The 27,390-nt window shown below is 54.8% G+C and overlaps 1 protein-coding gene across 1 annotated transcript; it reads right to left on the bottom strand.

Moving 5' to 3' along the window:
* Positions 1 to 25: 25 nt before the first annotated feature.
* GALNT5 (polypeptide N-acetylgalactosaminyltransferase 5) lies at positions 26 to 18,147 on the bottom strand. The gene is made up of 11 exons (XM_050900061.1): positions 17,971 to 18,147; positions 16,869 to 17,482; positions 11,912 to 12,078; positions 9,552 to 9,671; positions 8,947 to 9,082; positions 8,449 to 8,568; positions 7,843 to 7,960; positions 7,317 to 7,640; positions 3,933 to 4,013; positions 2,971 to 3,132; positions 26 to 547 (listed from the first exon to the last, which is right to left on the bottom strand). The coding sequence occupies exons 1-11, from the start codon at positions 18,145 to 18,147 to the stop codon at positions 407 to 409; spliced, it is 2,160 nt and encodes a 719-aa protein (XP_050756018.1). The 3' UTR covers positions 26 to 406.
* Between the last annotated feature and the right edge of the window lie 9,243 nt (positions 18,148 to 27,390).

Genomic DNA, 27,390 nt, shown 5'->3' with positions numbered 1-27,390 from the left:
ATTTTCTGTGGAAGAATAAGCAGACCAATTTGCTGTTTACAGACTACAGAGCCCTGGAAGTATTTCTGCAGCTTATGCTGCTGTCCGGGGGGAACTGATGAAGGTTTGCTTACAGTAGGATGGGGGACTTCAGAAAATTTTTCCATTTAATAATACAGAAAATTATTTGAGTTTTTGCCAGTCTCCCACAGTGAGGGAAAAACGCGCCTATCTGTTTCAGACATCGTTAAACCACACGTGCTGCTCTTGGTATTCTGATCTCTCAATATGCTGGTTTAAATTACGGATTTCAATTATCATTTGGAAATGAACTTCCAGTTTTGTAATTGCTGTCACAAGTCGCAGAGATGTCCTTGCTGAGTTCACAAGATGAAAACACAGCGTTTCTGGTTCAACTGTGTTCCCTTCAGTCTGCATAGTAATTGCCAAACTGCCACTTTTGATAAGGATTTGCGGAGTCACAGGCATTTACCCTCAGGGCTTTGTGAGAGGGATCCACTTCCAAGCACGCCGGCTGCTGGAGGTGCTCTGAGACGATGTGGTCCTTCTGCAGGGGAGAGAGAGAGGGCTTTAGGTAGGCTTAGGCTTTGGGACTCATGCAGCAGCAGCTTTATTTTTCCACCGAGAAAGCTTGATTCTTTATGGTGTGCCCTTTTTTTCACCTTTCCCTAATATATAAGATCTCTTTGCTGACTTACAGGGCCTTCCGGGTGGGATCCAAAGCCCGCACCTGCAGCTGAGCCAGGATCGTACCACACCTTCTGTGCTTTGCGGCTTCTCGGTCACTGGACATGGAAAGATTAGTTCTCTCGCTGTCCGAGTGGTAACTACCATGCAAGGGAAATCACTCCGGGTGGTATTTGCTATATAGGGGAGCGTACAGCAGGAGACCGATTTTTGTATTTTGGAGTTTCTTGGCTGATGAACTCAAAGCACATTTACTGGGCTGAAAGGGATGCTAGGTAATTCAGCACTGAAGTTCAAATGCTGGGACAGTAAATTGGATTATGAAAGAATGAAAAGTCTGAGTGATTGTCCTGGTTTTGGCTGAGATAGAGTTAATTTTCTTCCTAGTTGCTGGTACAGTGCTGTGTTTTGGGTTTAGGATGAGAATAATGTTGATAACATGCTGATGTTTTAGTTGTTGCTAAGTAGTGCCTATCCTAAGTCAAGGATTTTTCAGCTTCTCATGCCCAGCCAGCGAGAAGGCTGGAGGGCACAAGAAACTGGGAGGGGACACAGCCAGGACAGCTGACCCAAACTGGCCAAAGGGATATTCCATACCATAGGATGTCATGCCCAGTATATAAACTGGGGGAGTTGGCGGGAGGGGCGGATCGCTGCTCGGGAACTGGCTGGGCATTGGTCACAGTGACTGATGAGCAATTGCATTGTGCCTCACTTGTTTTGTATATTCTAATTCTTTTAGTATTATTATTGTCATATTATTATTATTATCATTATCATTATTTTTCCTTCCTTTCTGTCCTATTAAACTGTCTTTATCTCAACCCATGAGTTTTACTTTTTTTCGATTCTCTCCCCCATCCCACTGGGTGGGGGGAGTGAGCGAGCGGCTGCGTGGTGCTGAGTTGCCGGCTGGGGTTAAACCAAAACAGTGATCGCCATCCTTTTGCTTTTCACATCTGCTCGGCTTTCTCTATTTAACCCGCGTGGCCAGCAAGGCGATGCTGCAAGTGCTGCCAACGGTAAGGGACATCTCCGTGTCACCGCATAGCACTGCAGCGTTTCTTACGATCAGTCGGTTAATACCTAGATGAAGTACTCCTGGAATGACACGTAGAGTGTTGTCTGGGCAAAAGTTGGATCTTTGTGCGTATAGTAAATGCACTTCACATCATTAATACGACACAATGACTGTGACGTCAGAAGAAGGTAAGACATCGTAATTCCTTCAGCCAGCATTCACCAGCCACTGAGCTGCTCTTCAGACTTCCCCTTGCTGGCACCAGTAAAGCCTGATGCAACCACATCGACCGAGGCCGCCTGTCCCCAGGGAGCGTGTCGGTGCCTGTGCCTTCGGGCAGCCAGACCCGTCCCCTGCCGTGGCCGGGAGCATCTGCCCGTGCCCAGCCCCCTGTTCTGCCGGGGACCACCAAATATCTATCAATCTAACTCACAGCTCGAGGTGAGCTCAGGCTGGAACAGGAGACAAAAACTGCCCGTGCACTGATAATGCTGTCTGGACTCCTAAGTGGATGACAATTTTCATGTATTTTTCACAAAACACCCCGGCCTTTGTGAGCCTTGGCGGTGCGGCGTTCTGGCTTTGAAAGTTTTATCTTTTCAGACTAAAGAGGAATGTCGATATGATGAGTGTATAACTTAGCTACATTTTTTCTTTCTTAAATTAAGAGTATTTCTTTCTTAAAGTATGCCATTTCATAGCATTTTGGACAACTACTTAGACCAGGCTGACAGAGATACAGTCGCAACTCTCTTGCCTTTTGCAGTGCAGGTAATAAATGTAAGTATCCATTCTTTTCCTTTTCATAAATGCTTTCTTTTAAAAAAGCACTGTGAGCTGAATGCCTATCAGTTATCAAGTAATCTCCACGTAAGTGCTATCAGCGGTTTCTCTGTAAAACCAGGATGTTTTGTTACCGCCGTGCAGGCAGCGGCAGAGCCCTGCCGGAGCGAACGCCTCGGCACGACCAGCGTCTCCCCAGCCCCCAGGCACGCGATGTCGGGGCGTCGGGCTGCACATCACTTGGACCGATGCAACCCAACGGCAGGGCGTGCGTCTCTACCCCCAGGAGCAAAGGCAGCGGCGCCGGGGGACCAACGCTTCACCGCAGGTGAAGAAGATGGCTTTGGCAAAGCCGGGACCAGAGGGCCGGGGTACGCCCCGCGCCTTGCACTGGGCTGCAGCTGCCCATCAGTTTGCACGCCGGCACGCTAACCCAAACTGGGGATCACGGGGGCTGCCCTGGCCAGCGCTTCACTCACCAGCTCCGGCTGGAAGGCGGCCAGCGACCTGTGCAGCCACGTCAGGCTGCGGCTCCTGCCCTCGCAGCGGCGCAGGCCAAGCGTGCCGGCAGCGCCGGCCGGGGCGATGCAGAGCTCTCCGTGCTGGATCAGCCTCAGCCAGGTGTAGTTGAACTTTTGGTTCTGTGGGGAGAGACCGGGGAGAGCCGTGAGCCCGCTCGCCTTCCGTCAGCGGGGCTGGCTGCTCGGGGCTGGCAAGCAGCTGTCAGAGGCTCCCCAGCAGAGGCTCTCCTCGCCTTCCTCCTGCCCTCACCCCGGGCCAGGGGATGAGGAAAGCCGTGATCCATGGGAAGACCTCTCCTATGGATTTGCAGAGCTAAAAGGCTCAGGACAGCCCCGGTGCAGGCTCTGGGAGCAACTCTCGCCCCAGCAGCCCGGACCCCAAACCCGATCGCTGCGTGCTCCTCTGCCCTGCCACCTCCCCTGGCTGCACCCCAGCACTGGGGTGCAAATGGATAAACCCCCGAACACGACAGGGCTCCGATCCGCAACGCTGGCCTGTGCCAGTGGTGAGCAACGAGCGGGGAACTGCCTAAGAAACGCTGTCTGTAATGGAAGGGAAAGGTTCTCTACAGCAGCTGCTTCCCGTCTAGCAACGGAGTGCAACTCTATGTTTTGCAGCAGCACACAAAACCCAGGCTTGTATTTAAACGTTTCTCCTCATTTTCACGTGCAGGCTCATGGCTTTATCAAACTTTCCTATTCCAGCTCAGTTTGCTGGTTCTGGAGTCGTTGCTTGGCTACAGGCTTTGCAAGCAGAGGCAATGCCTGCCCCTCGCTGCTCCCAGGCATCGTTTGGCCATGTCCCCCGGTGCGAAGGACTGCATTAGCTCGCGGGGGCTGGGTCAGCATGGGGAGGTAGAGGAGCTCTACGCCGTGCCTTAAAACTAGTATTACATACTCAGCATGCAGGGTATCCTTACCTTGTCGTTAACATCACAGGCCTCAAAAGCTAGAGTGGTGTTTTCCACAGTGATGCATCTTGCCATGGCTACGTTAACAAGCTAGAAAATAGCACCAAAATGCAAATTTAGACATAAATCCCCAAGAAAGAGAGGCTGTTACACTGCAGTTAAGCTGCTGGATTCACAGGACACTGATTAATACTGCCCACTTAACTGAGCGAAGCAGAGATGATGTGTCATAGTCCTTGGAGGGGTGTGTAAATGCACATCTGGTCCACTACATATGTTTTTCTACTGAGAGAAGCCTGACACGAACCTTTTCCAGAAACATTCAAGGCTGGATGTGACATGTTCTTTTTTGGGTTTTTTTTGGACACAGCTCATGTTTCTGTTTTGCAAAACCCCAAAACAGCAGCACCCAACAATAACAACTGCAGAATCTCTTCCCATTGCTACACCGTGAAGGAGGCGAGCAGCCACTGTGTGCAGCTGATGGAAGCGCCTGGTGGTCCCATCCCGGCTCTGGACGGTCCCATCCCAGCTGGGGCCCGGGGCCCGGGGCTCCGGCTGCCCACCACAGACCCCACAGCCAGCCCCGGGGAACGACTCCATCACTATATGTGATGTGCTCAGTGCCTTACCCCGAGGTAACTCTTCCCGTTTCCCATCCAGGTCGGTTGTCTTGGCACCCCTCATCAATGTGGAAACGCAGCCGTGGTCCCCCAAAGTGGGGAACCCCGGCATGAACATCATCATCAAGCTGTTTTTAACTAAGCTGCTGTTACCTTGCGCTGGTGGGGAGAAAGAGAGGACGAGTGAGCGCTGCACCCTGGGCAGTGCAGACCAGATCCTTCTCTAAGAGCATTGTGTATTCGGCCCCCAGCCATCTGCCTCCTGGTCAGGCTCTGCTCCTCTGCTCCGCTTCTCTTTGCTCTTTCTCCCTGCAGCCGTCCCCCACCGGTGAGCCGGCACCCTACTGCCTGCAAGCGTGCTCTGCAAGAGGCGTTTTCTTAACGCTGTTCCTACGGTGCGTTCAGAGGTCGCTGAGGAGGACGGGAGATTATATGGGAGAGCTGGAAACACTGGACTGAGCTCTGCCAGCCCCCTCCAGTTCCTGGGCTGAAGCTCACCTCGCTGCAGGGACTCACAGCCGCGGAGGGCTTGGTCAGCCACAGTCTGCAGGCACCGGCTCCTCTGATAACCCCGGTGGTGCGTCAGTCGGGGCTGCTCACATCTCCGATTCCTTGCAAACGCCGTTCCTTCTCCTTCTTTCAGAATTTCTGAAGAACTTTATGAATTAATCCCAGTGAATAAATAGGCTATTCAGGAAACAGTTCTCAAGTAACTTTGGATAGTGTTCAGCACAGCTGGAATTTGCAGAGTTAGCTGCAAAACAGATTTTCTGCCCTATTAAATTTTGAGCATGAAGATAAAAGAGCGATTCAGGTGGCCTGCATCAGCAGAAAGCAAGGCAACGTCTTGAAAATTTTCACAAACACCTCTGAAAAGTTGAGGTTTTGGTTCAGTTGAAACAGAGGTCTCTCTATATGCTCTAACTGCTTTGCACGGAATTTGACATTAAGTTTTATTGCTCTGATTGAAACAAAAGAGCTGAAAAAGTGAGTATTTCTCAAGCAATTTCCATTTTTTTGATGTTCTCAAGACTATTACTGCTAATTCTTTTAAAAAAAAGTCACTTAAGCCAATGTTTCACTGAAGCCTTCAGTCTAATCCAAACGGTGCTTTCTAGAAGGCAATGCAGGGACACGGGCTTTCAGCCGTACAACCGTTTCGGAGCGGCTGCCCCAGCAGACAGCCCTGGGTACGTGTGCTTCCAGCGGCTCGGAGCAGCCAACGGCCGCTGCTGCCACAGCGAGGCCGACCGACGCGTCCGGAGGGATGCACAGCTCTTAATCCACTGAAGTGCCCGAACCCAGCGGTTTCCTACAGCTTTTCCACGAGTGCCAAGAAGCCACCCAGAGGAAGCACGGCGTCCCTCCCCGTGCTCTCTGCAGAGCTACCCTCCCACACCTTCACGGCTCGATCATAAAAGTAACGCACCAGCTGCGGCTGGCAGAGAGCCTGGCTTGATCCCTAGGGATCCCTGTGATGGGGAACCATCACGCTATGCCCTTGGCCCGCAGACAAGCCTGAAACGCGGCCAAATGGTTGCTGTGCTTTTTCCTGGCTCCCAGAAGGGCCGGTGCAGTAACTGGAGGCCGTGCGCCTTGGCAGGGACCGAGGGGACAGGCAGTTCTTGTTCTCACTCCCCGGGCCGTGCCAGCCCTGTGGTCACCGGCTCCTGGCCACCTCCTCTCGGCAAGCGTTGCTCCTGCCACGGCACTGGGAGATGGGGACGGGTGGGGAAGGCAGCAAACCCTTTAGTTTTCGTTCCTGGCAGCGCTGTAATTTTTCTGACAAACCAGATATTTTACTTTTGTTACTGCAATTAAAACTAGATTGCAATCAATGCTGTGTCTTTTCTGGGCAGAACATTTGAGGTTTCTGAACGTTCAAAGCAGCAGCTGACATTCTGCTGAGGCTCAGGGCTGGGCCAAATTCAGAACCCGCGTTTTATTCTTGTTTAATTCACCTTTTAATGTTGGTGAAGCGACACTGAACACCCATGGAGTAGCTGCACAAGTAGGACCCGGTGCCAGAGAGCACCACGAGTTCCCCGGCGTGGAGACGGAGGGATGGTGGAGGAGAAACGGAGCCTGACCCGCTCACGCTCCTCAGCCGCCCAGCCAGCAAGGGGCTTGTGGAGGCAGGACGGAAGACTTAATCCAAACTGGGCTTTAAGGTGTTTTCTGCCCACTGAGCCCTCCCGAGGCGCAGGCTTCACCCGGGCTGCAGCAATGCCAGGACTCTTCCCGGCTGCTGCCCTGCCCGTGCGCAGGCAGCGCAGAGCCTCTGCCTGCACGGAGGAAAAGCGGATTTCTGCTGCGCTCTGCTGGCAGCCCAGCACCGGTACAAACCCTGCCTGCGCCCGCGGCCCCGGCCTCCTGCCCTTCCCTGCCTGCGCTGCCCAGGCGCCGCTAACCAGCCCCAAAAAGCGATTTCTCTCTCCTGCCGTGGCCAAAGCAAGCTGTGCAGGCAGGGAGGGTGCTGGACCTCCCGCCCTGGAGGCACGTCCCCTGACCGTGGCTGCTGCACGGGCAGCTCACCTGGTGTTCAAACACGGCACCGGCTCTTCAACGGGAATCTGTCTCCTGGAATCGTGACCTATTTCTTTATAAAGGCACTGGGCAATCCAGACCACCGTGACATATTAAATATTCAAAAATGTCACCAAATGCCAGGGAAGCAACTCAGAGACAGCGTACCGGGATGCTACCAAGTGCCTAGCCAGCCACTGAAAACATGTTTAAATGAAGGATAGCCAGTCATTTGGGTACGTACCAGCCCGCTGGCTTTAACCAGGGGAGCTTCCAGGTCCGGGTAGACGTTCTCCAGGTACCACCGGAAACTTTTGCACTGAAGCTTCTTTCGCAGTTGGATTTGTTGAGTCAGGTCGCCGACATCCAGGTTTTTCAAGACTAAGTGGTAAGCGTGGCCGTAGAATAACTCCTTGTACTCGTCCAGCCAGACCTCCGCAACACGGGCCAAGTTCCTCTCCACCGTTCTCACCCGATCTTTTGGGAAGGAATACGGATTGTCGTTCCTGAAAATGTGCCCAACTCTGGAGCACGGAACAATCTCAATCTCTCCTCCACACATCCAGACCTGAGAAACAGAGGTTGCTTTGATAGAAACATGGGCAAACGTTGGGTGCTGGCTTTGTGCAAGCCAGAAGAGAAGCAGAAAACTAAGTAAGCTGCCAGGAGAGATGGGGTCTCCAGCATGGGGCTGTCCCTGGGGAGACCCTGGCTGAGCCCCATCACCCGAGCCAGGCTGGCAGGGATGCAGGCGTGAGACAGTGACGTACCTTGAATGAAATCTCCATATTTTCACCTCCCCAAACATCTAGTCCTGGGTCGTACGTTCCCAGCTCAAAAAAGTACTTCTTATCGATGGAAAACAGGCCACCTGCCATGACTGGGCACCTGGGAACAGAGAAGCCACACGGCGTGTCAGCTGGTTGGGAAGCGCCCGTCCCTTTCCCTTTGCTTTGATGAGAGAATCATTGAGAAGCTGCGGGCTACTAAATGCTCCGGGACGGTGCCGGAGCCTGCACTTACAGAGACAGCAAGGACCACCCCATTTGCCACTTGGCTGCAGGCCGACAGATGCAACGTTAAAACAGACAGTACTTGGGTGGTTTTACCCAGCCTGAAAGCCGTAATGGGGCATGGAAGGGAAACACGGGATGGTACGTCCCCCCGGCCCTGGTGGCACCGATGAAATGCCGGCGGTACCGCGAGGGCTGAGAAAGGCTTGCTGAGCTTTGCCCATGTCTGGTGAAGTGATTGCCCACAGCGACCACTGCCTCTGTCGTCCTTACAAGCGAAGGAACAACATTCGGCCTGGAAGGAGCTTTTGTTCCTAACTTATTAAGTTTGGTTCACAGAGCTCTCACATTTGCTTTTTTTACCTTATTATATCAGTCTCCTTGATTTTATTTTTCTCGATGACCTCTTGCGGAATCTGCCTCCATCCAAAATTCATTGGCCAAGTAAAAATCCCACGCTGAAAGTTGTCCACGGTCATGTAACTAAACGGGGAAAAGATCGGGATGACTAATTCTGAGTCACATTCCTGATTGAAATGTCACCCTTAATGAGTGAAGATGAATATCTGTACATAATTAAAACAGGATTTTAACGAATTTCGTCAGGAATCCTCTTCATGTACTAAAAGCCATGAAAAAGGCAAAAGGTGTATGCGATAAATGAAGGGGCCACGTCCACTGCTAATGTTAATTTCTGGTGTACAGCAATGTTACGTATCCCTCATGAAACGCCGCTGAAGGCCAGTTAGGAGGTCTGGACCCGCGTCTTCCTGTAATTAATACGCTGGTGGTCCCAGCAAGAGGTTTTGCTCAAGCCACTGGCAAGGATTTTGGGTTTCCCAGGGGCGCGAGCCGCCTTACCTCATGTCCTTGTCGCTGATGACCTCGATGACGGGGCAGGCGACCTTGGCCCGGCTGAGGCGGACCCTCTCCAGCAGCGGCTCCAGCCACCCCACGTTGCACTCCACGTGCGAGTCCAGGAACGTCAGGACGGCGCCTGCGGCAGAGGCCGGGGCGGCATCAGGGCTCAGGCGCCCTGTCCCCCTCCCACGCCGGCCGGCCTCCCCGCGGGCTCGAGGTGCTGCTGATGGTGCCACGACCCTCCATGGCTCCCAAAAGCCTCCCAGCCGTAGCCCAGAGCACGTTTTCACCGCTCGGCCATCGCGGCCTGCAGAGCACAGCGGGGCGGCTCCCGGCAGAAATGGCCGTTTCGGTGCTGACACAGCCCAGCCCTGTGCAGGCCGTGGAGCCGGGGTGGCACGGCTGCAGATCCCGACTGCCGCTTGCTAGGGCTGTGCTGAGGTGCCGGACAAGCCGCAGCTCGTCCCCTTGTCAGACCCTCGTGCTTCGCATACCAAAAAGATGCCCTTAGTTCACTGGGAGGGGACTAAAACTCGGTGCTGGAGATGGCTTATTGGCACCTCTGGGGGAGGGCAGACAGGGCTGTAAAATGGCTTTCGTCCTACCTTTGGCGATCTCCGCTCCTGCCAGTCTGGCCCGTATCAGACCGTGCCTCTCCTTGAGATGGAGGACCTTCACTTTTGGGAACTGTGACATGTATTTGTCCAGCTTCTCCTTGAGGTACTCTGCAGCAAAGGAGAAGGAGAGGGTGAGGCTGACTTACCCATTTTGCACCCGCTTCCAGGGTGAAGGAGTGGGCAGATTTTCCCTGGAAGCATCTCCAGGACACACTAGGACCCTCGGGTCTGGGGTGCGAACATCTGGGCACAGCTGCAGGGCTTCTGGTGCACAGCGCCGCGGTCCAAGCCTGCTCTCCAGTGAAACTCCCAGCCACGTCAGTGCCAGCAGGTTTAGGCTGATGTTGACGAGTTTAAAAATCTCTGTTGGAGACGTGTCTCCCGGTACTCTGTAACGAGCACGCTGCTTGGTCCTGGGGGCTCGCCACGGGCTGCCCTGGATCTTCTCCTCCAAAGGACGGGGCCGCGGGCGGTGGTATCGTCTCCTGCTCCCTGCGCGGCGGGCGGCCGCTCTGCATCGGCACAAACCCAGCGGACGCAGCAAAGGGGGACCCGTACCCGGTGCTGGGTGAGCGCAGTGACTCGCTGCATGCAGGAGACGTGGCAAGTGGAGAGCAGCAAGTGCAGGGCTTTTGGTGACAGGCCATGAGCAAAATCCCAGTGGCCCGACTTGGGTAGTTCATGATCCAAACCAGGTATTGAACGGTTGTTCAAAGACTCCAAAATGAGGTTTTTTCCTTCATTGCACTGTAATTGCAATTAAAATCTGGTTGTAAATTTTTTCCCTTTGCCTAAGAAAATATTTTTTTGTGCTCTACGAATTTCTCGATATTAAGCACCACATTTAAAGACTCAGCCCAGGTTTCAGCTGCACGAGGGTTTGCCGTGGCATATCTCTACTTTTCAGGTTGCTTTTGTCATGGTTTCCCGTGGCTGTGCAGGCAGCTGGTGGTAAACTCTCAGGAAAGAGAGGGTGCGAGAAAGGTGGTCTGGGGGACTCGAGTGCTGGGCAGTCCTGTTCGCCGGCATTCTCCCTCCGGCAGAGGAGCCCGGGAGCCTCGGCCACGGTGCTGCGGCTGCTGCTGCTCCAAGCGCTTCGTTTGGAGCCAGCCACCCACCTACATCGTTTGGTCTGCGGGGAGGACCCCCGACCTCCCTCACCGATGGGCTTCGTTGGTGCTCTTTGGTTTTCTTCAGGGGAATATAACCGTTTGCATTTCAAAAGCCAGTTAAAAGCTTTGAAAGGCTCCAAAGGTGAAACATTTGTGGACACGTTTGCTGTAGGTTATTGCTGCTGCTACTTGGATGACAGCAATGCCGAGCACAGCTCTCCGTAATTCACCCGCACTCGCGAGGTTTCGGTTGCAAACCCAGCGTTTCAGACGTTCACTGGCTAACGAGGAGATACAAAGGGAAGCCATAGGGAGAAAGTAAAGAGGAAACTTGAAAAGACGCTTTTGAGGGGAAATGGTATGAACATGTTTTAATGGTTATTTTAACAACGAGCAAATTGAGCCTTTTTCCTTTTTCTTGCACCTGCTGTCTTGTTGCATTGTAGGCTCTTTGTATGCGTGGCATGAGCTCTGAAGTTTGTCTGAGACAGCACTTTCCGTGAAGAACCAGCAGTTGGAAAATTACATCATTCCTAAATTTTTAAGGGCTGAACTCAGCAGAGAGCCAAAGCATTACAAAGCAGAGGTTCAACATCATCTGAAATGCCTGAGTACGCATGCAAAGCCACCGTGCATGCACAGATGCCCGGCTCACCACTGCTTTTTCTGCAACTACCCCGTTCTCTGAGCAACCTGGGAAGTGCATGCTGTTCCTGCCCTGCCGCCAGCGCTGAAAACACGGGGCACTTGTCTGGAAATGGCACAGAGAAGGGTGACAGCGTCTTTACGAACGCACAAGCCCTTAAGCCAGGACGCCCCGAAGATGTGCGGGTTGGGTAGGACCGAGCTCCCTGGTGCTCCCGGACCGCAGCGCCTCCGCCAGCCTCCAGCACACGTGCAAAGCAGCACACGAGGGTAAACTCAGCAACGCACAGCTGTAAACGCAGCAGCTGTTTAAGTGAGCGAACCGGGATGGGAGAGACGTGAATGATAAAGTCTGGCAGGGTGTTAGGCAAGAGCTGCAGCTCGATCCACCTCAGCCACCCCCCAGTGCCCATCTGGCCTCTGATCCCCCTCCTCTGGAGAGATAACAGTGCAGGCTGGGGACACACTTCAATACATCGGAAGGAGAAAATGCGATTTCTCTCTACTATTCAGTATTGAATTACAGAGAACAAATTGTATTTCGGCCTCAAGTTATATTAGTTTCATAAAGGTAGAAGAAGCTTCACCTACCTTTAGTGCTGAAGTCGTCCACCAAAATGACTTCTTCAATCAGGTGCGGAGGAGATCTGCTGAGGACGCTGTGAACGGAGCGGAGGAGGGTGGACCACACTTCATCCACGAAGCACATGATGATGGTGGTGGTCGGGAGGTCGTCGTGAACCCGCTGCTCGGAGCACCTGCAACGGCAACACGGGCTCACAGGCGACGGCCGGTCGCGCTCCTGAACATCTCCAGGCTTAGCATTTGCTGGGAAAACGCGCAGGGAGGGGGGAAATGCCAAATGTGAAATACGGAGGCAAAGCCCTGCAATGGGATTTTGTCGGGAGAGGGAGCAGAGGGGTGAGCGGGGGAAACTCCCCACACAGCCCCACGGGATAGGACGTGCTCACTCCTTTCTAACAGGGACCCGTTCTTAACTCCCTACCCCCAGGTGATAATGTCTCCTCTCTGTGAGCAAACAGTGCAAAGGCCCCAGGAGCGAGGCTGATCGCAGCTCTGCACCACTGGTCTCGGGGACTCCAGCGGGGAAAGGATCCTGCGATGCTCCGAGCACCCACAGGACGTGGGATCCCGGGCTGCGCGAGATAGCCTCGGCAAAAGAACAGAATTGGTATTACGTTCAAAATGCAGGGAAACGGCCATTTATTTCCATGAAGGGTTACTCAGCACAGCAACTTGTCGAACATGCAGACAGTGAGGAAGAGTCGCCCAGTCCAACTTCTGCACCTCACTCGGGGGATCGTGGAGGACGGGAAAACATTCAAGCGTCCAAATTTCATGTACGATGGTACTGGCGGGTCCGCTCCCTGAGCACCCCGTATCTCATGCCCTCACCACCCATGCCTCCCCAGGGACGCCCCGGCCCGCCCGGCCGTGCCCCGAGCCCACGTGCAGGGGCTCCGAGCGGCGCCTGCTTCCCTCGCAAACAGCCAGCGATACGCGTCGGCGGATCTGAGGAGTGATAAAATTTCTCCCGTGTCTATGGGTTTGTCATTTTATTCTGTGACAGCCAAAAATGCAACGGCTGGGTCAGGCCTGAGTCTTCAGTGTTTGAACAAAAGGTCGATGAGCAGCTTTTCTCATCTTCCATTTGCAATTCAAGCACCGCTTCGCTGCGTGCCTTGGGGAGCGGGGCTCCCTAGCTCTCCTATCTCCGAGTGGATCTCCAGGCCTGCAGAACGGCTGGCAGAGCACTCCTCTCCCCCAGACCGCCTGGTTTATCCCAGAATACCCACGAATCGCTGGGACTTGCTTTCTTTCTCTTGTCAATAAGGTGAAGTCTGACAGCAGGTTCTTCTCTCTTGTCCTTCCAGAGCAGACCTCCTGCAGGCAGGACAGGCACCAGCCTACCCGCGGATGCAGACAGTTAATTTCTCAGTGATGAATCAAAACCACTGCTCACTCTGCTGTCAACAACAGACAGAAAACAGGGACAGGTATATGGGAGCGTACGGAAAATTGATTTCTTTTTCTTCCGTCTCAATGAAGGGGCCCTCGGGTTCGGCTGGTGCTGGCTCAGATGCTGACGCCAGGGCACCGCACAGCTCAGAGCATGTGGTGTTTTGAAGAAAATTCAGAGGTATTTCAGGGCTTCGCAGCTAATCAGAAGTGCTCTGGGTAAGTGAAAATAACCCCAGTTACCCTCTGTCGCAATCCTTGGGACGTGTCTTTCCTCCTCCATCTGTAGCCTGGTTCACCTCGGGCAGCGGCCAGGGCTGGCTCAGCCAGGAGGGGATGTGCTGTTTGCTATGGTTTGGCTGGAAGCCATAAGGGTGTTGGCCCGTGGTGATGGGACCTCTCTGCAGCGCCGGGGGTTGGTTTGGGTATGCCGGTGGGACTCCCGGGGTCGATGGAGAGAAGGCAGGGGCTGAACTGCCGGGGAGGCCGCTTGCGAGGAGGAGACAGAACGAGGGACAGCAAAACTTGGAGAAAAGAGACGAATTTGTAGTTGCTCTTACAGCAAACCCAAGGAGGCAGCCCATGGAGGGGGACAGAGGCCATGGATAAAGCGGGAGACAGCAGCCGAGCACAACAGCTTTCACTGCGTGGAGAGAGGGATGCGAGAGCAGCTGAGAAAACGCAGCCGAGACCCAAGCCATGAAGGCTGCGTGCAGCCAGGCAGTACCTGCTAAGAGGACTTTTCTCTTTAGCCCCTTCAGCAGCAGCAACCGGCTGTCGGCCAAAGCCTGCGCGTACCCCGGGCAGCTGGGAAGCATTTGCACGAGGGCGATGGGAAACCTCAAACTGAGGAACATCTTTTTCTCCCTTCTTGCCTAAAAAAGTAGGATTTCTAGGCAGAGAGCAATGGGTTTGTTGTTGTTGACTCCCAGCTAAAGATATTTCACTATGTCCTGTGTGAGTTTGGGCTCCGTTTCTTTGCTAACTATATACATATATGCACATACATATACATATTTTTATATATGCATACATAATACTTAATATATATAACTAATGTTAAGCTGAAGTCAAATCCTTTTGAAATTCCACCCCTAAACAGGCTTTTAAACAAAAATAGCCCAGACCTTTTATGTTCTGTTGACATCACCCTGAAAGTCAGCAAAACGTAGGCTCTTAAGTTGCTAAAGCTGCTTTGGGAAAACGTCCCCTTAGATCTGCTGCCCCTGAGTCTGGAAGCAGCCTGGCACTGAAGACCCGAGCTGCAGGGGTGCCCAGCCCCGTCCTCTCCCAGCTGGCAGGCGCTGCTGGGGTCCCTCCCCACGCCTGCCGGCACGGGTGCTAACTTACCCAGACTGTACCGTGCCATGCAGCACGCGACACTTTTTTTGCCAGGCCAGGGAATCTGGATCCCTGTCTAAGCCTGGATAACTTGATTGTCCCAGAGAAGCTACGACGGTAGCCTGGGGAGAGGCCAGAGGCACGCAGGGACCTTCGCTGCCGGCGCTGCAGTGTTGGGCTGAAATGGGGCCAGGGCTCCTGAAGCGGGCTCTGCAGGGAGCGCGCCCTGCAAGCCTCCTGGCCACCCCCGCCTTCACCTGTGCGTCCCACGCACACCCCGGCTTGTGCATCTCGCTCCTCCTCAGTGGGACTCTTCCTGCACGCACTTCTGCAGAAGCACGGTGCTCGGCAAGCACCAGCACGGTAAGTAAAGCTCAGAAAGGAGCAAGCATTGCACACGGATAGGCAGACTGAAAGCTGTGACAGGACAAGCTTCCTGTTGGCCAAATTTCAGCAGTCTAGTCCAGCACTCCAGCAAGGATCAAGAGAGGAACCGGGGTCTCAGCTGGGAGAGACCGGAACGATCCAGCAAAAAAGTAACGTGTTGTTTGCTCACCGAGAGCTGCCAACAGCCGTTGCCGTGAGCTGGCCCTTACGGCCCCATTTCTGCCGTGCCAACAGGCTGAGGGCAGAGCCTGGACAGGCTCCTGCCAGCGCTGGTGCACCCAGGGGAGCTCCCCGTGGCCCCGTGCCCCAGCACGGCGGCACTTGTCCCCAGGCAGCGCCGCCAGGGACGCGCCCTTGTTTGGCCAAGCCGTTCCCTGTGACGCCCAAACAGCGATGCCATCTCCTCCCGGGCAGGGACGTGATTCACCGGCGGCAGGCGGACTGCGCTTACGGGCACTCCTGGGAGGTGGTTTCTGCTCCACAGCTCCAGGGCTTTGCTGTCAAAGACCAGAACACAGCGCTGGCTTTGAGTCGCCATGGCTCTTTTTCTGTGCACAGGCAGCTTCTGTAGCTGGCATCCTCTGCCCACCAGAAAGCAGTCCTAGTTGTCTCCCTCCTTCCCTGCCCCATTCCTTCCCGTGCAGGGCCTCACCTCGGCTCACAGGCGAGCACCGACAGCGTCGTGGGAATGTCTGTGCATTGTCCTGTGGGATGGGGGACAAATCACGGCACAACTCCCATCCCACCGCGCCTGTCGTCTGTGAGCGTGGGAAGAGGGACACGGGAGGGTCTCTGCATGAGCCAGGTCTCTCACCTGCCAAGGGGCTGAGAGACTTTTGCAGCAGGAAAAGCCAAGTATAAGACAAACCTGCCATTCACCTGAACTGGCACCTTCCCTGGACCCTCCCTGCAGCTGCCTGGGCACAGCAGCTCAGGAGAGGGAGCCCCTCCAGCCCCTCACCCCCTCCATCGGCAAGGTGCTGCCCGCACCTTACCCTCTTCTGTTCTATGGGCACTACGGGGAAGGAGCGTCTTTTTTGAAGTGCAATACTGAGATTTGCAGAATCAGCTACACGTTTCGTGGGGACACCTGTAACTGAATGACAGTTTTCCAAATCAAAACTCTGCGTCCCTCCCCGCGTGTGCCCACAGATCCGAGTCCCCCGAGCCGCCTCCGCAGAGCGGGTACTGACCGCAGTGCTCTGCAGCACAAGGGCAGCGGTGCCACCGGTCTGCATAAAGGATCGCTCCCGGGAGCGTCCCCTGGAGCGCCTCGACTGCAGGCCGGTGTGTGCCCGTTTAATCGCGTCAGTGCTCAGCGCACGGCTTTGTCTCCTGCGGAGGCTTTTGGAGCCCCAGCCGGCCCTTTGGGCAGGGGAGGTCGTTGGGGTGCCTCTGCCTCGAGGGATGGGCAGCGGCAGCTTGCAGGTGTGAGAGTACCTCCGGGCAGGGCGGGCTTCTGCGGCCGAGACAAATCGACCGGGTGCAGGAGTGCTCCAGGAACTAAATGCACGAATTTGGAAACCAAACAGCGCTCAGTGCTGCACCTGATAAACCAGATAAAAGTGTTTTAAGGCACAAGGAGGCCTGAGCCCCATTGCCTGCCTCGTGTGCCCCAGCCTCTTTGGACAGCAGGGCTTAGCAGGTTAAGACGATCTGCAAATTTTACCCAGTTTTATGTTTAACAACAAGCTGCTCTTACCTGGAAAGGCAAAAGCCGTCTCATGGCTAGCGTGCACGATGCAAAGGCCTCGGTGCGCCCAGCAGCCCTCCCCAGGAGCCACCGAGCAGGTTCCCAGGGGTGCAGCACAGGTATTTGTGCAAGGGAAGCAGATCTTACCCGGCAGGCCTGGTGTCCGCTATGGCTCGGTCTACGGGGATCAAGTCGCTGAGGTAGACATTAAAGTTTCCTTCTTTCCATCTGCTTTTTGCTTCTTCTTGCTTATCATCAGGGACTGCAACAGGGTGTCCAAACTGGCCGGGAGCTTGGGGGTCTCTTGGTGCAAGCGTTGCATCCACGGACAAGACCCTGTGCAAGCCCGGGCTGCTGCTGCCTGCCTGCTCCTGCCCGTCCTTGCCAGCGGCAGGTGTCCCGGGAGCCGCTCCTTGCGTCACACCCAGTGTCCGGCTCCGGCCATCCAACGCCGCAGCCCCGGTGATGGCGTTTGCAGCGTGGGCACCGTCGCCGTTTTCGTTAGCGAGCTGCCGCTCTTTGCGCTTTTCTTGGCTCTTCGTGAGGTTCCCCGCAGAGTCAGGTCCCAGACGCGGGGCTGCTGGGCTGACGGGTTTTACCCCTTCTTTGCTAATAAGGACAAAGTGATTTTCGGAGGAAGTTCCTTTCTTTCCCACTTTTGCCTCCTCCGGCCCAGGCAGGGCTCCCAGCCCCGCTGCCCGGGGTGGCAGGCCGGCTTTCCCCTGCGTGCTGGCAGGTCGCTGCCGGCTCCCGTCGGCGGCCTGGCCGGGTCCCCCCACCACTGTCACCCCGACCCCAGCTCGCTGTGCAGGTTCGGTGCGCCCGGGAGCCGGCGGGGCCGGGGAAAGGGGCTTGCCGGGAGGCCGCGGGGCCTCTGCCCGGGACGGCGATGCCTGCTGCAGCCCGGCTCCGTTTCCAGCGGGGTCTGTTACAAACTCCGCCGCCGCCTTCGACAGGGGTCTGCCCGCTGCCGGCGCCGCTGCGGTCCCCGCACCGCCTCGCAAGCCGGCAGCCCACCTCGGCGGGGTCAGCCGAGCCCCCGGGGGAGCCGCGGGGTGCTCCCCGGCCTGCCCTCCCCGCTGCCCCCTGCCCCCGGCGGCGGAGGGCGGGGGGCTCGGCGGCCGGGGGGCTCCCGGCGGGCTGCCCGGGCGGCCGGGCTCCCTCCGTCCCTGCGCCGCCCGCGGCGGAGCCCGGCGGGGTCGGGCCGGGGGGTGCCGGCCGGCGCCTCGGGGCCGCGCCACAGCCCTGCCCGCCCCTGCCCGCGCCCCTGCCCGCGCCCCGCCGCCTCCTTCAGCAGCCGCCCGCCGGCGTCGCCGAGGGAGAGGCGGAGCGCGGCCATGTCGAGGAGCAGCCAGACGACGGAGGCGGCGAAGACGAACGCCAGCGCTCGCCCGCTGCCGCGGAAGAGCCGCCGCAGAGCGCTCATCCCCGGAGGCCGCCCCGGGCGGGCGGAGAGAACAACCCCGCCGCCGCACGCCGTGCCCGGAGGGAGCGGAGAGGCGGGCCGGGGCCGGGGCTGGGGCCGGGGCCGGGGCCGGGCCGGGGCCGGGGCTCCTCTCGCCCCACCCAGCGCCGGCAGCCCGCGCTGTAACCCAACACCGGAGGAAACCCGCCCGGCCCGGCCCGGCCCGGCCCGCCGAGCTCCGGCCGGCTCTCACCTCCGCCGCCGCCCGCGGCCAGGCGTCCTGGCTGCCCCGGCCGTGTTGTGTGCCCGGCCCCGCGCGGGGCTAGCCCGCCGGCCGGCGCGGAGAGGCTGGAACGGGCCGTTCCAGGGTGAACCGGGTGAACGAAAAGTGTCTCTTTTCGGTGGGGCGGCAGGGCAGCCAGGCCAGCCCGGGCGGGAAGGCGGCTGCGGACAGGGCTCTGGGGAAGAGGGTCGTCGCAGAGAATTGGAGCGGTGTGGGTGCCAGTGCTTTACGTGGCAGTTCGTCGCGGAAGTCTGCAGGCTCAGCCTCTCTGCTGAGGACGTGGATGTTTTTCGCGCACCCACTGCAATTAGAGGGGCACGCGAGGCGCGGCTGAACGGCGCCGGGCAAGGGAGCGGGAGGCGAAGCGGTGCAGCCCCTCGGCGCGCTGAGCCGAAGCTGAGTTACAAAGGGAGCCGGGGAGCCCCCTCTCCCACCCCTGCCCTGGGCCGCAGGCTGAGCCGTGGCGGGCTGAGGCGGCAGTGCGGGCAGGCGAGGGCTGGGGCTGCCTGCCGGGACCGGGCAGCGCTCGGGTGGGCTTTGCGGGGGAGGCCTAGAAACACCCGCAGGGCAGCCCGCTGCGCCTGTCTGTACGGCTGTGGCTGCGGGTTAAGGCCTGGGTGCAGTGACCCCCCCGCGGTGTCCCCCGGCATCCCCTGGTGTCGGGGTGGCAGGCCGTGCATGGGTAGAACGCGGCGAATCGTCAGCAGAAGCTGTTCCTGCAGACGTCGTCGCCTCGGGCGGCCCGCGCGGGGTTCGGATGCGTGGGAGACGTTCTGCGCGGGGCGAAGGTGCGTCAGTGGCGGTGAGCCCCGCGTGCTGGGACGGTCACACAGGACCCCCATGACTGGATTGCACCAACCGAGCGAAACTGCGGCTCGGGGAGTCTCTGCCGTCCCACCACTGCCCGGAGCCTTGCAGCGGAGACCCCGTCACCAGCAGGCACCGGCCCACTGCCTTGTCTGGGAGACTCGATTCCCCGTGCCAGGGTCCCCGTCAAGCAGCTTCCCTCCGTTAGTGACCACTGTGCAGCCCGCGAGTGGGGACAACGTTGCACAGTCGGTGTGGCATCCGTTGCACCTGTAGACACAGTCAGGCTAAAGAGCTGTAAGGTCAGGTGTAATGTGTGGGCATCAGTTGTGAAAACTCAGGATACAGGCACTGAAGTGGAAGAGGAAAAAGCCTGAGCTGGTCAGTATTTTGCAGCTCTCTCAGACTCTGGTATTAATTTAAAAGCAATGCACGGTATCCCAAATCACAAAGCAGGAGATTTTTTTAAATAAAGGGCTCCAACCCACTGCAGTGCATATGAATATTGAAAGGAAAAAAAATCAGTGGAAAAAAATTACGTTCATATGCATACTTTAAAAAAATAGTAATTTCAAAGTCCAGTCTATGGTTATATTGTGAGATCAAAACCAAAAGGAATGGCAATTCTGTTGTTTTTCCAAGGCTTTTCTTTGTAAAGCAAACTCCCCTCAGACGTGGCAGGCAGTTCTGATTTCAGCAGGATTTGCGTGTGTGGATGGTGCATGCTTAAGAACTTTCAGTAAGAGGGAGTGAAGGATAAGATTGCAAAAGGACTGTTAAAAGGGGAAAATAATGAGTAGCTCTTTGAGAGTAAGGAAGCTTGGAGTCATAATTAAACTTAAATGAAATACTACCTTCGGTTTAGAAATAAAAGTTTAAGATAAACCACAGACTGTGGGTTCATTCACCACGCTGGCACTAGTTTTTCATTTTTATTCTGGTTTCTTCCCTTGCCGTTCCTGACCGCCTCGCCCAGCAGCAGGAGCGCTCAGCATCCCACTCCAGCGCGCCGTCCTGGCACGGCCGGGGTCCCCACTGCTGGGACTGGGCCACCGTGCCCGAGGGCTGCGCTTCGGGCGTTCGGTCCGTGCGAAGCCCCCTCCCCGGGAGCCAGCCGCGGGGTGCAGCACGGCTCAGCCGCAGCCGTGCGGGGGGACCTGGCGGTGCACGCCGGTGAGCCCTGAGCCCCCCCGGGACCTCGGTCCCCAGGAGCCGCGGGGAAGTGCGTTCCTCTGCAGATAGAAAAGGCCAGCCAGCCTTTTTCCTAATGGCCGGGCACATCACCGGCAAGGTCGAGCCCTGCGCGGGGCGGGAGAGGGACCCGAGACGTTCCTCTAAACTTCGGCTTCACACTTATGAGTTACGACAAAGTCGTTGCTGTTTTGGTATGGTCAGGCATTCCCTCTGCTAAGTCTGCGCTTTGGCTCTCCTCCCTGGCAAGTATAAATGTTCCAGATAGTTGAACAGATTCCTTGACACAAGACAGCTGCTTTTGTAGGGAGGAATTAATTTAATCAAGGCTACTCCATCATTAAAATAATCTGAAGTGTCAGATGGAAAAGCACAGAAGCAAGCTAACTTGAACATGAAAACTCAACATTTTTTCCAGCCAGAAGTGTCCCAGAAGATGAGGTAACATTATAAGAAGTCACTCTGGATCTCCGTATAATATTTTAGTAATGTAAAAAAAATACTGTCCTAAGAGAAGTCATGAAGGAATGCTCTCTTGCTAAAGCCTGGCTGGCTTGGTAAATTGTATTTCTTCTCTGCAGCATAAGAGACAGTGCAGAGTCGAAGACAACACAGTGGTCCACAAAGGGCAAGATTAGACATGTGTGGTTGAGTCTAACATGCAGAATACAAGGGCCCTTTTGTCTGAAAATAGCGGAAAATAGTGCAAACGGGTAGTGCAAAAAGCCATCAAGCTCTTCCTCTTCCCACAAGGCAGGATCTGCTATATCTTAACTACTTGGTTACTTAATTACTTCTCCATCATAGAGCACAACAGTGTACTCTTCATGGGCAACCAGCATGGGTGTGGACACAGGCACTGCGTTAAGCAAATCATGTTGAAAAAGACATTTGTTTAAAGAAACCTGCTCTGTGCATAGAAGGGGACAGCAGCAAAGCAGACACATTTAAGCATGAATGCAAACATAAGAAGGAAAGATGTAACAATTGAGGATCTCACTCAGAAACTGGTATATGTATTTGTGAGTATAAAATTTAACCTACGAATATAGCAAAGGTGATGCTAGAATAGGTGGCTATTTGACTTGTAGTAACCTGCCGAAAGACCAGGATACCTTTCTTTGCTGTCATTGCAGCCATACACGTGGCCGCGTTCTGCTGGGGGAACGGCCATACACACTGCTTAGGTGCGCCTGCTTGGTTTTGTGACCCCAGAGGGGTGACGTCCCTGTGGTGCCAGGTCTGAGAGCCGAGCCGTGTCCCTGCGGGCAGGGACAGTCCGGGGCAGCAGGAGTTTTGGCAGCGCGACGCCTGCTTGCGGCTGCGGTAGCTCAGGCTGCTCCATCGTCGAGTGCTTGAGGGCTGCCCACAGTAACAGAAGCTATTTTAAATGAAATACATCTCAGTAGTTTAGATCTTCCTCATTTCACTTTTCACTGACTTTAATGCTTCCCTCCCGAGCACAAAAGCGCCAAGCTTTCTGCAGCCTGGCATGATGTTCAGGCAAAATCTGGCAAATGATCCTTAATGAAAGCAAAAGATACAAACTGGGAAATCCTGATGGAAAAACAAGTGAGGAGGGGAGAAGAGGCTTGCACAGAGAACATCTGCATGGGCTCTGGCAGGTTAGCAGCCCGGGATGCCTCCATGCGCTGCAGGCATCGACGTGTCCGTCATGTCGAGGTGGTTAAAATGTCGTTGGGCCCGTTGCCCTCCAGCTGGGACAGTTTGTGGCTGTGGCAGGAGTCGGGAGAGGACTTCTGCCTGCAAAACGCTGGTCTCAGCTGCGACTTTCCTGGTGAGGTGCTTGGCTCCTCGTGGGCAGGGCTGTGCCCAGCTGGCACTTCCAGAGCTGTGAGAGCTTCTCAGCAGGTCCCTGAGACAGGTCCTTCCCTTCTGCATCCCAGGGCCCCGGGCATCTCAAACGTTACAGCTGTCTGAGCGCGCTGGCTCTTCCCATCTAGTTCACATCGTATCTTCGTGCATGTTCCAGCTATGAAATCATGGTTTTGTTTCTGAAATACAACCATACCTACCAAATGTTAATATACTACTAGAATAGTAGGGAATTATTTGTGAATGATTTGTTCATTAAGATATAAATTATATTAATGTTGTGGTTTAACCCCAGCTGGCAACTCAGCCCCACCCAGCCGCTCGCTCGCTCCCCCCCGGTGGGACGGGGGAGAGAATCAGAAGAGTAAAAGTGAGAAAACTCGTGGGTTGAGATAAAGGCAGTTTAATAGGTAAAGCAAAAGCCGCGCACGCAAGCAAAGCAAGACAAGGAATTCATTCCCCACTTCCCATCGGCAGGCAGGCGTTCAGCCATCTCCAGGAAAGCAGGGCTCCATCACACATAACGGTGACTTGGGAAGACAAATGCCATCACTCCGAACGTCCCCCCTTCCTTCTCCTTCCCCCAGCTTTATATGCTGAGCACGATGCCATACGGTATGGGATAACCCTGTGGTCAGCTGGGGTCAGCTGTCCCGGCTGTGTCCCCTCCCAGCTCCTTGTGGACCCCCAGCCTGCTCACTGGTGGGCTGGGGTGAGGAGCACAGAAGGCCTTGGCTCTGTGTAAGCACGCTCAGCAGTAACGAACACATCCCTGTGTTATCAATCAACACTTTTCAGCACAAATCCAAAGCATAGCCCCATACCAGGTACTATGAAGAAAATTAACTCTACCCCAGCCAAAACCAGCACAATTAAGTAAGAGTGATATGATAAATCTCTCTCTTTGTGTCCTCTCTGAGGTCCTGCTGGCTTTTGAATCCGCTAATTAACTTTAATTGAATTTGACAGAAAGATACATGACTTGAGGACATTAAGTACCCAAGTGGAGGAAAGAAAGGCCCAGCTCAGCACCCGCTGAAGGGAGAGGAGAATGCTCAGCTGCTCTGTTAGACATCAGAGAATCCACGCCGGTGGGCTGTGACAGGGGGCTCAGCTGCAGGGCATACTTCACCAGACCTTCGCCCCGTTCAGCGGGGATACCTGGCACCAGGGAACACGAAGGCGCAGAGATCCGCACGTTCCTCTGGTCATGGAGCTACTTGTTTTGCTTCGTTTTCTGCTGCTTTCCTTGCCAGCCGCTGAGCGGTGTCAGGCAGGGGCTGGGCGCTGCTCCAGGCAGTGACTCACGCAGTGGGAATCTGCGAGCCGCGAGGATGGATGCACGGATGCTGGCCACCCTTCCCTGGGAGACACTGGCCGGGCACAGCCCAGGCAGCCTGTGACCGCGGCCACGACGGCTCGTTTGATCACTTTCTGGAGTCTTGGTTAATAATGCAGTCCCTTCCAAATAAAACCTTAATTCTACCTATTGGGTATTTATTGCTGCTGGGAAGAATTGGTTTTGTCCATTTGATGCCAGAGGTGAGGCTGTGTTTACATGCAGCAGAAGGTCTTGGACATCGCAGCCTTCGGCCAGCACAAAGCCATCCCAAGCCTCTCGGGTGGCGTGGCACGTGTTTGCCTCCCGTGTTTGCACCACAGGGGCCAGAAGCCTGAACCTCTGAAGTTTTCCAAGGGAGCCTTGGCAAACGCTGGCCCCGCAGTGAGGGGCAGAGTCGAGTATTTGTGTGTCAGCAAATGTTTGTGCTGCAGAAACACACATCTGCCATCTGCATAGCTGAGAGCCTGCTCCTCAGTGCAATCCACAACTTTCCATTCAATCACTTTCCAGATATAAGTTGTTAATATAATGAAGTAGTAGGTACGTGCACTATATAAACACAGATGTGTCCTGCAGTATGTTGGCAAATGGCAGATAAGCCTCAAAACTTGAATTAAGACTCAGTTCTCATGTAACTGTCAAGAAGGAGTTTCACCTTCACTGTGCATTTCATGAACAGTCTGGTCCGTAAGTTACTAACTGTAACCTCCATGGTGGGATATCTTATTTCTCTTACTATGGAAGTTCAGTCAGTAAAAATTTAGGAAACACTGAATTTAGAATCCCCTGGTAGTTCGTCTGTACTGCCAGGGTATTTGGTGATATTCTTGAAGTCTCCACACACAGCAGTTATACAGTCAGATGAGAATGGAAACTTTGGCTTTGAAAGAAAAGTTTATGGTCGTGTTCCACAGGAAAACCGCAAAGCTGTAGACGTAGAAAACTGGGAAATATCAGGCAATTGTGTGTTGGACGCTTAAAAATGTGAAGATGAAGAAACCAAAATTTACATTTCTATTTTGCAAGGTTTCTGGATTTTTAAGCTGACCTCGTTATTCTGGGGGCGGGGTGATTTTCGGTGCGTGATGGCGGCAAAGCTCTATTTTTAGATGGCTGTTTGCACAAAGCGTGATTGAGAGCCGCTTTCCCCAAAATGGAGCTGGTTATGTAATAAAAGATTAGAATAGCCACTTATGTTTATTTTCTGTTATAAACAGCGACCCAGATTCCCTGCGGCTCTCGTGCAGCAGTACGCCGCCGTTACGTGCGCTGTGGCACCCGAGGGGCGCGAGGAGGCCGGCGAGGGCGGCTGGGGTACCCGTGTGCGAGGGGGAGCGCGCTGGAGCGCGTTCACCCGGGTTGGGAATGGAAATAGCAGCGGGGCTCGGTAATTTGCATAGAGGTCATGTTTTGCTAATATGTGTCTTGTAGAAGCAGACAGCATGTAAAAGAGGATGGTTAAAACCTGACCCAGCGATGTTTTTAAATTTCAAATTATGCATAAAGTATGCATTAAATTAATTAGGGAATTCATTAAGAAGAGAAGAGTAAAGAAACTAGTTAGCAGTGTGCAACATTTAGTAATGTAAGCCATTTTCTATAATTGTTATATATAATTTGTCTCATAACATTATCCTTTGATAAATTATTGCAGCATAATATGATATATGTAGCTTATTAACAGTTTCATTAATTACTATTAGAGCAAAGACACTCTGAAATCTGGTACACATAAGAACAAATGTTGAAGCAGATGGCTGAAATCAGTGAAACGCAATCGGTTGCTGAACCCTTTTACCTAATTACATTATTACATCAAAATAGTTAAACTAAATTTGTCAAGTTGTCGGCAAAGCGCTGGGATGTTTGGAGCCGCCGCCACGGCGCAGGGATCACCCCCGGCCCCAGCTCCCCGCGGGGCGCAGGGACCCTCCGGACATCCTCCGCTGGCTCCAATGCCCCTGCGTCCTCCCCGGCCCTCCTGGCAGACCTCGGACCTCGCCACCCTCGCCCCTCACCCGCATCCCAGGTCGGCCTCCTCCTCCTCCTCCTCCTCCTCATGGCCCCAAAGAGTGTTGTTTCCCGCGCCTTGCCTGGGCAGCCTCGCCGTGCCCGGGCACGTGTCCCCAGGACTGCGCAGGGACCAGGCTGGGGTCGGCAGCTCTCGTGGGGTTTGGTTCACCGGGTCGGGGATGGTGAAAAGGCTGTGGGCACCTGTGGGTACCCGGGGATGGGTACGGGGACACCCAGCTCAGCTGTGCGGCCAGAGAGGGACGCCTGGTAGAGGAGTGGTGCTGCCCGTGACAGGCAGCGATGGCAGAGGTCGTCTGCGTTCTTTGCACTTCTCTCCAAAGAAAACCAGCCTCGACAGACAGTGCTCTGCCAGTACGAGCACGCTGACAGCAGCAGCCCTGGCGGGTGATTTGCTGATTCTGAGTTTCGGAAGGAAAGACTCTAACTTTCCAACTGGCTCCTCCGTGACAAGGAGGAGATCCGTTCGGAGGGAAGCAGAAACATTGCGGTGAAGTGCAAGCGGCTTTTGCAACGCCTGGCAGTACCAATGCAAACTGGGTTTGTAGCCTCTTTGTCCAGCCCACAGCACACTGCCGGGTTTCTTCCTTTTCTTGACACAACCCTGAGATTTCCTTTTTTTGGACCAGGAGCCATGAAAGAAAGTTTGGAAGATAAAACCAAAACCAAGTGCTGGACAAACAGTGCCTAGGTCTGCTGGGGTACTCGAAGTGCAGACCTTGAACCATGAACTCAGTCAGGGCAGACACCTGCATTCCTGTATGCTGTGAGCTAGAAAGCTTCACTGACTGCCCGTCATGCAGAAATTTGTTTAAATAGGTTTTATGTGCTGCTGCGAGAGTAAGGACAAGTAAGGAATCCCAAGCGTGGCGTTAATGCACCAAATATACTTTGTTCCTGTAGGTCGCAGACACCAAATACACTGACGCAGTACATTGCTGCTGCTGCAAACAGATTTGCAGCAGCATTTTGTTTAAGCTTCCTGAATTCTTTCCTTTTGTACCTGACTAAACCCAAAGAAATACAAAGCACGTAACTTTCCTGTGTCCTTGCAGCCCAGCTATGGGCTATGGGGGTAACATCCCTAGGAGGGTACCCTTCCTCTTCCCCCAGCTAAAGCGTTATCCAGGGTCTAACTGTCTCGTGTTTCCACTGTGAAAGGGGAAGCCTTTCCTCGTCCTGACCAGCAGAGCTTCCTAGAGGGGGAAAGTTACCTTCTGCGGAGGATTTTGACACTTCAGCAACTTTGAGCTCAAATTATTATCAAAAGTGTCCGAATTTGCAAGAAACTTCCAGAAAAAAAAAAATCAAGAGTCACTTCAAAATAGGGTATTTCATACAACACAATAGAAGAGAAATTACTTCCAGAATTATTAAAGGAGGAGATTTAGAAAAGAAGCAACGTTGCAACAACAAGGACATGAGCATGTGCATTTTGATAGGACCGTTTTCTTCTTTTTTCTCTGCGCAGAATTTTAGCAAGTGTGCACAGCTTCTGGAGGACGGTGTGGGCCCTGCTCCCCACCTCTCCATCCCGCCCACTGCAACACTTTCCTGGGCTGTTCCCACCCCGGCCCACTGGTTCGGGAAAGCCAGTCTTGCCCCAACCTTCCAGCAGCCGTCTATTAGACTCCCCGGGGAGGGGGGGGTAAGCCTTCCCCCGTTGCCCAGGACCCCCGCTGCACGCCCCCGCAGCCACCAGCTCCCCTCTGCCCTTCTGCCCTCTGCACATCCCGGTCCCCATCTTTCCTTCCCGACACTCCATCCGCAGGGC

Source organism: Gymnogyps californianus, chromosome 7 (genome assembly GCF_018139145.2).
Source record: "Gymnogyps californianus isolate 813 chromosome 7, ASM1813914v2, whole genome shotgun sequence".
Taxonomy (NCBI): Eukaryota; Metazoa; Chordata; class Aves; order Accipitriformes; family Cathartidae; genus Gymnogyps; species Gymnogyps californianus.
The sequence above is the reverse complement of the archived record's forward strand: the minus strand, read 5'-3'. Positions and strand labels throughout refer to the sequence as shown.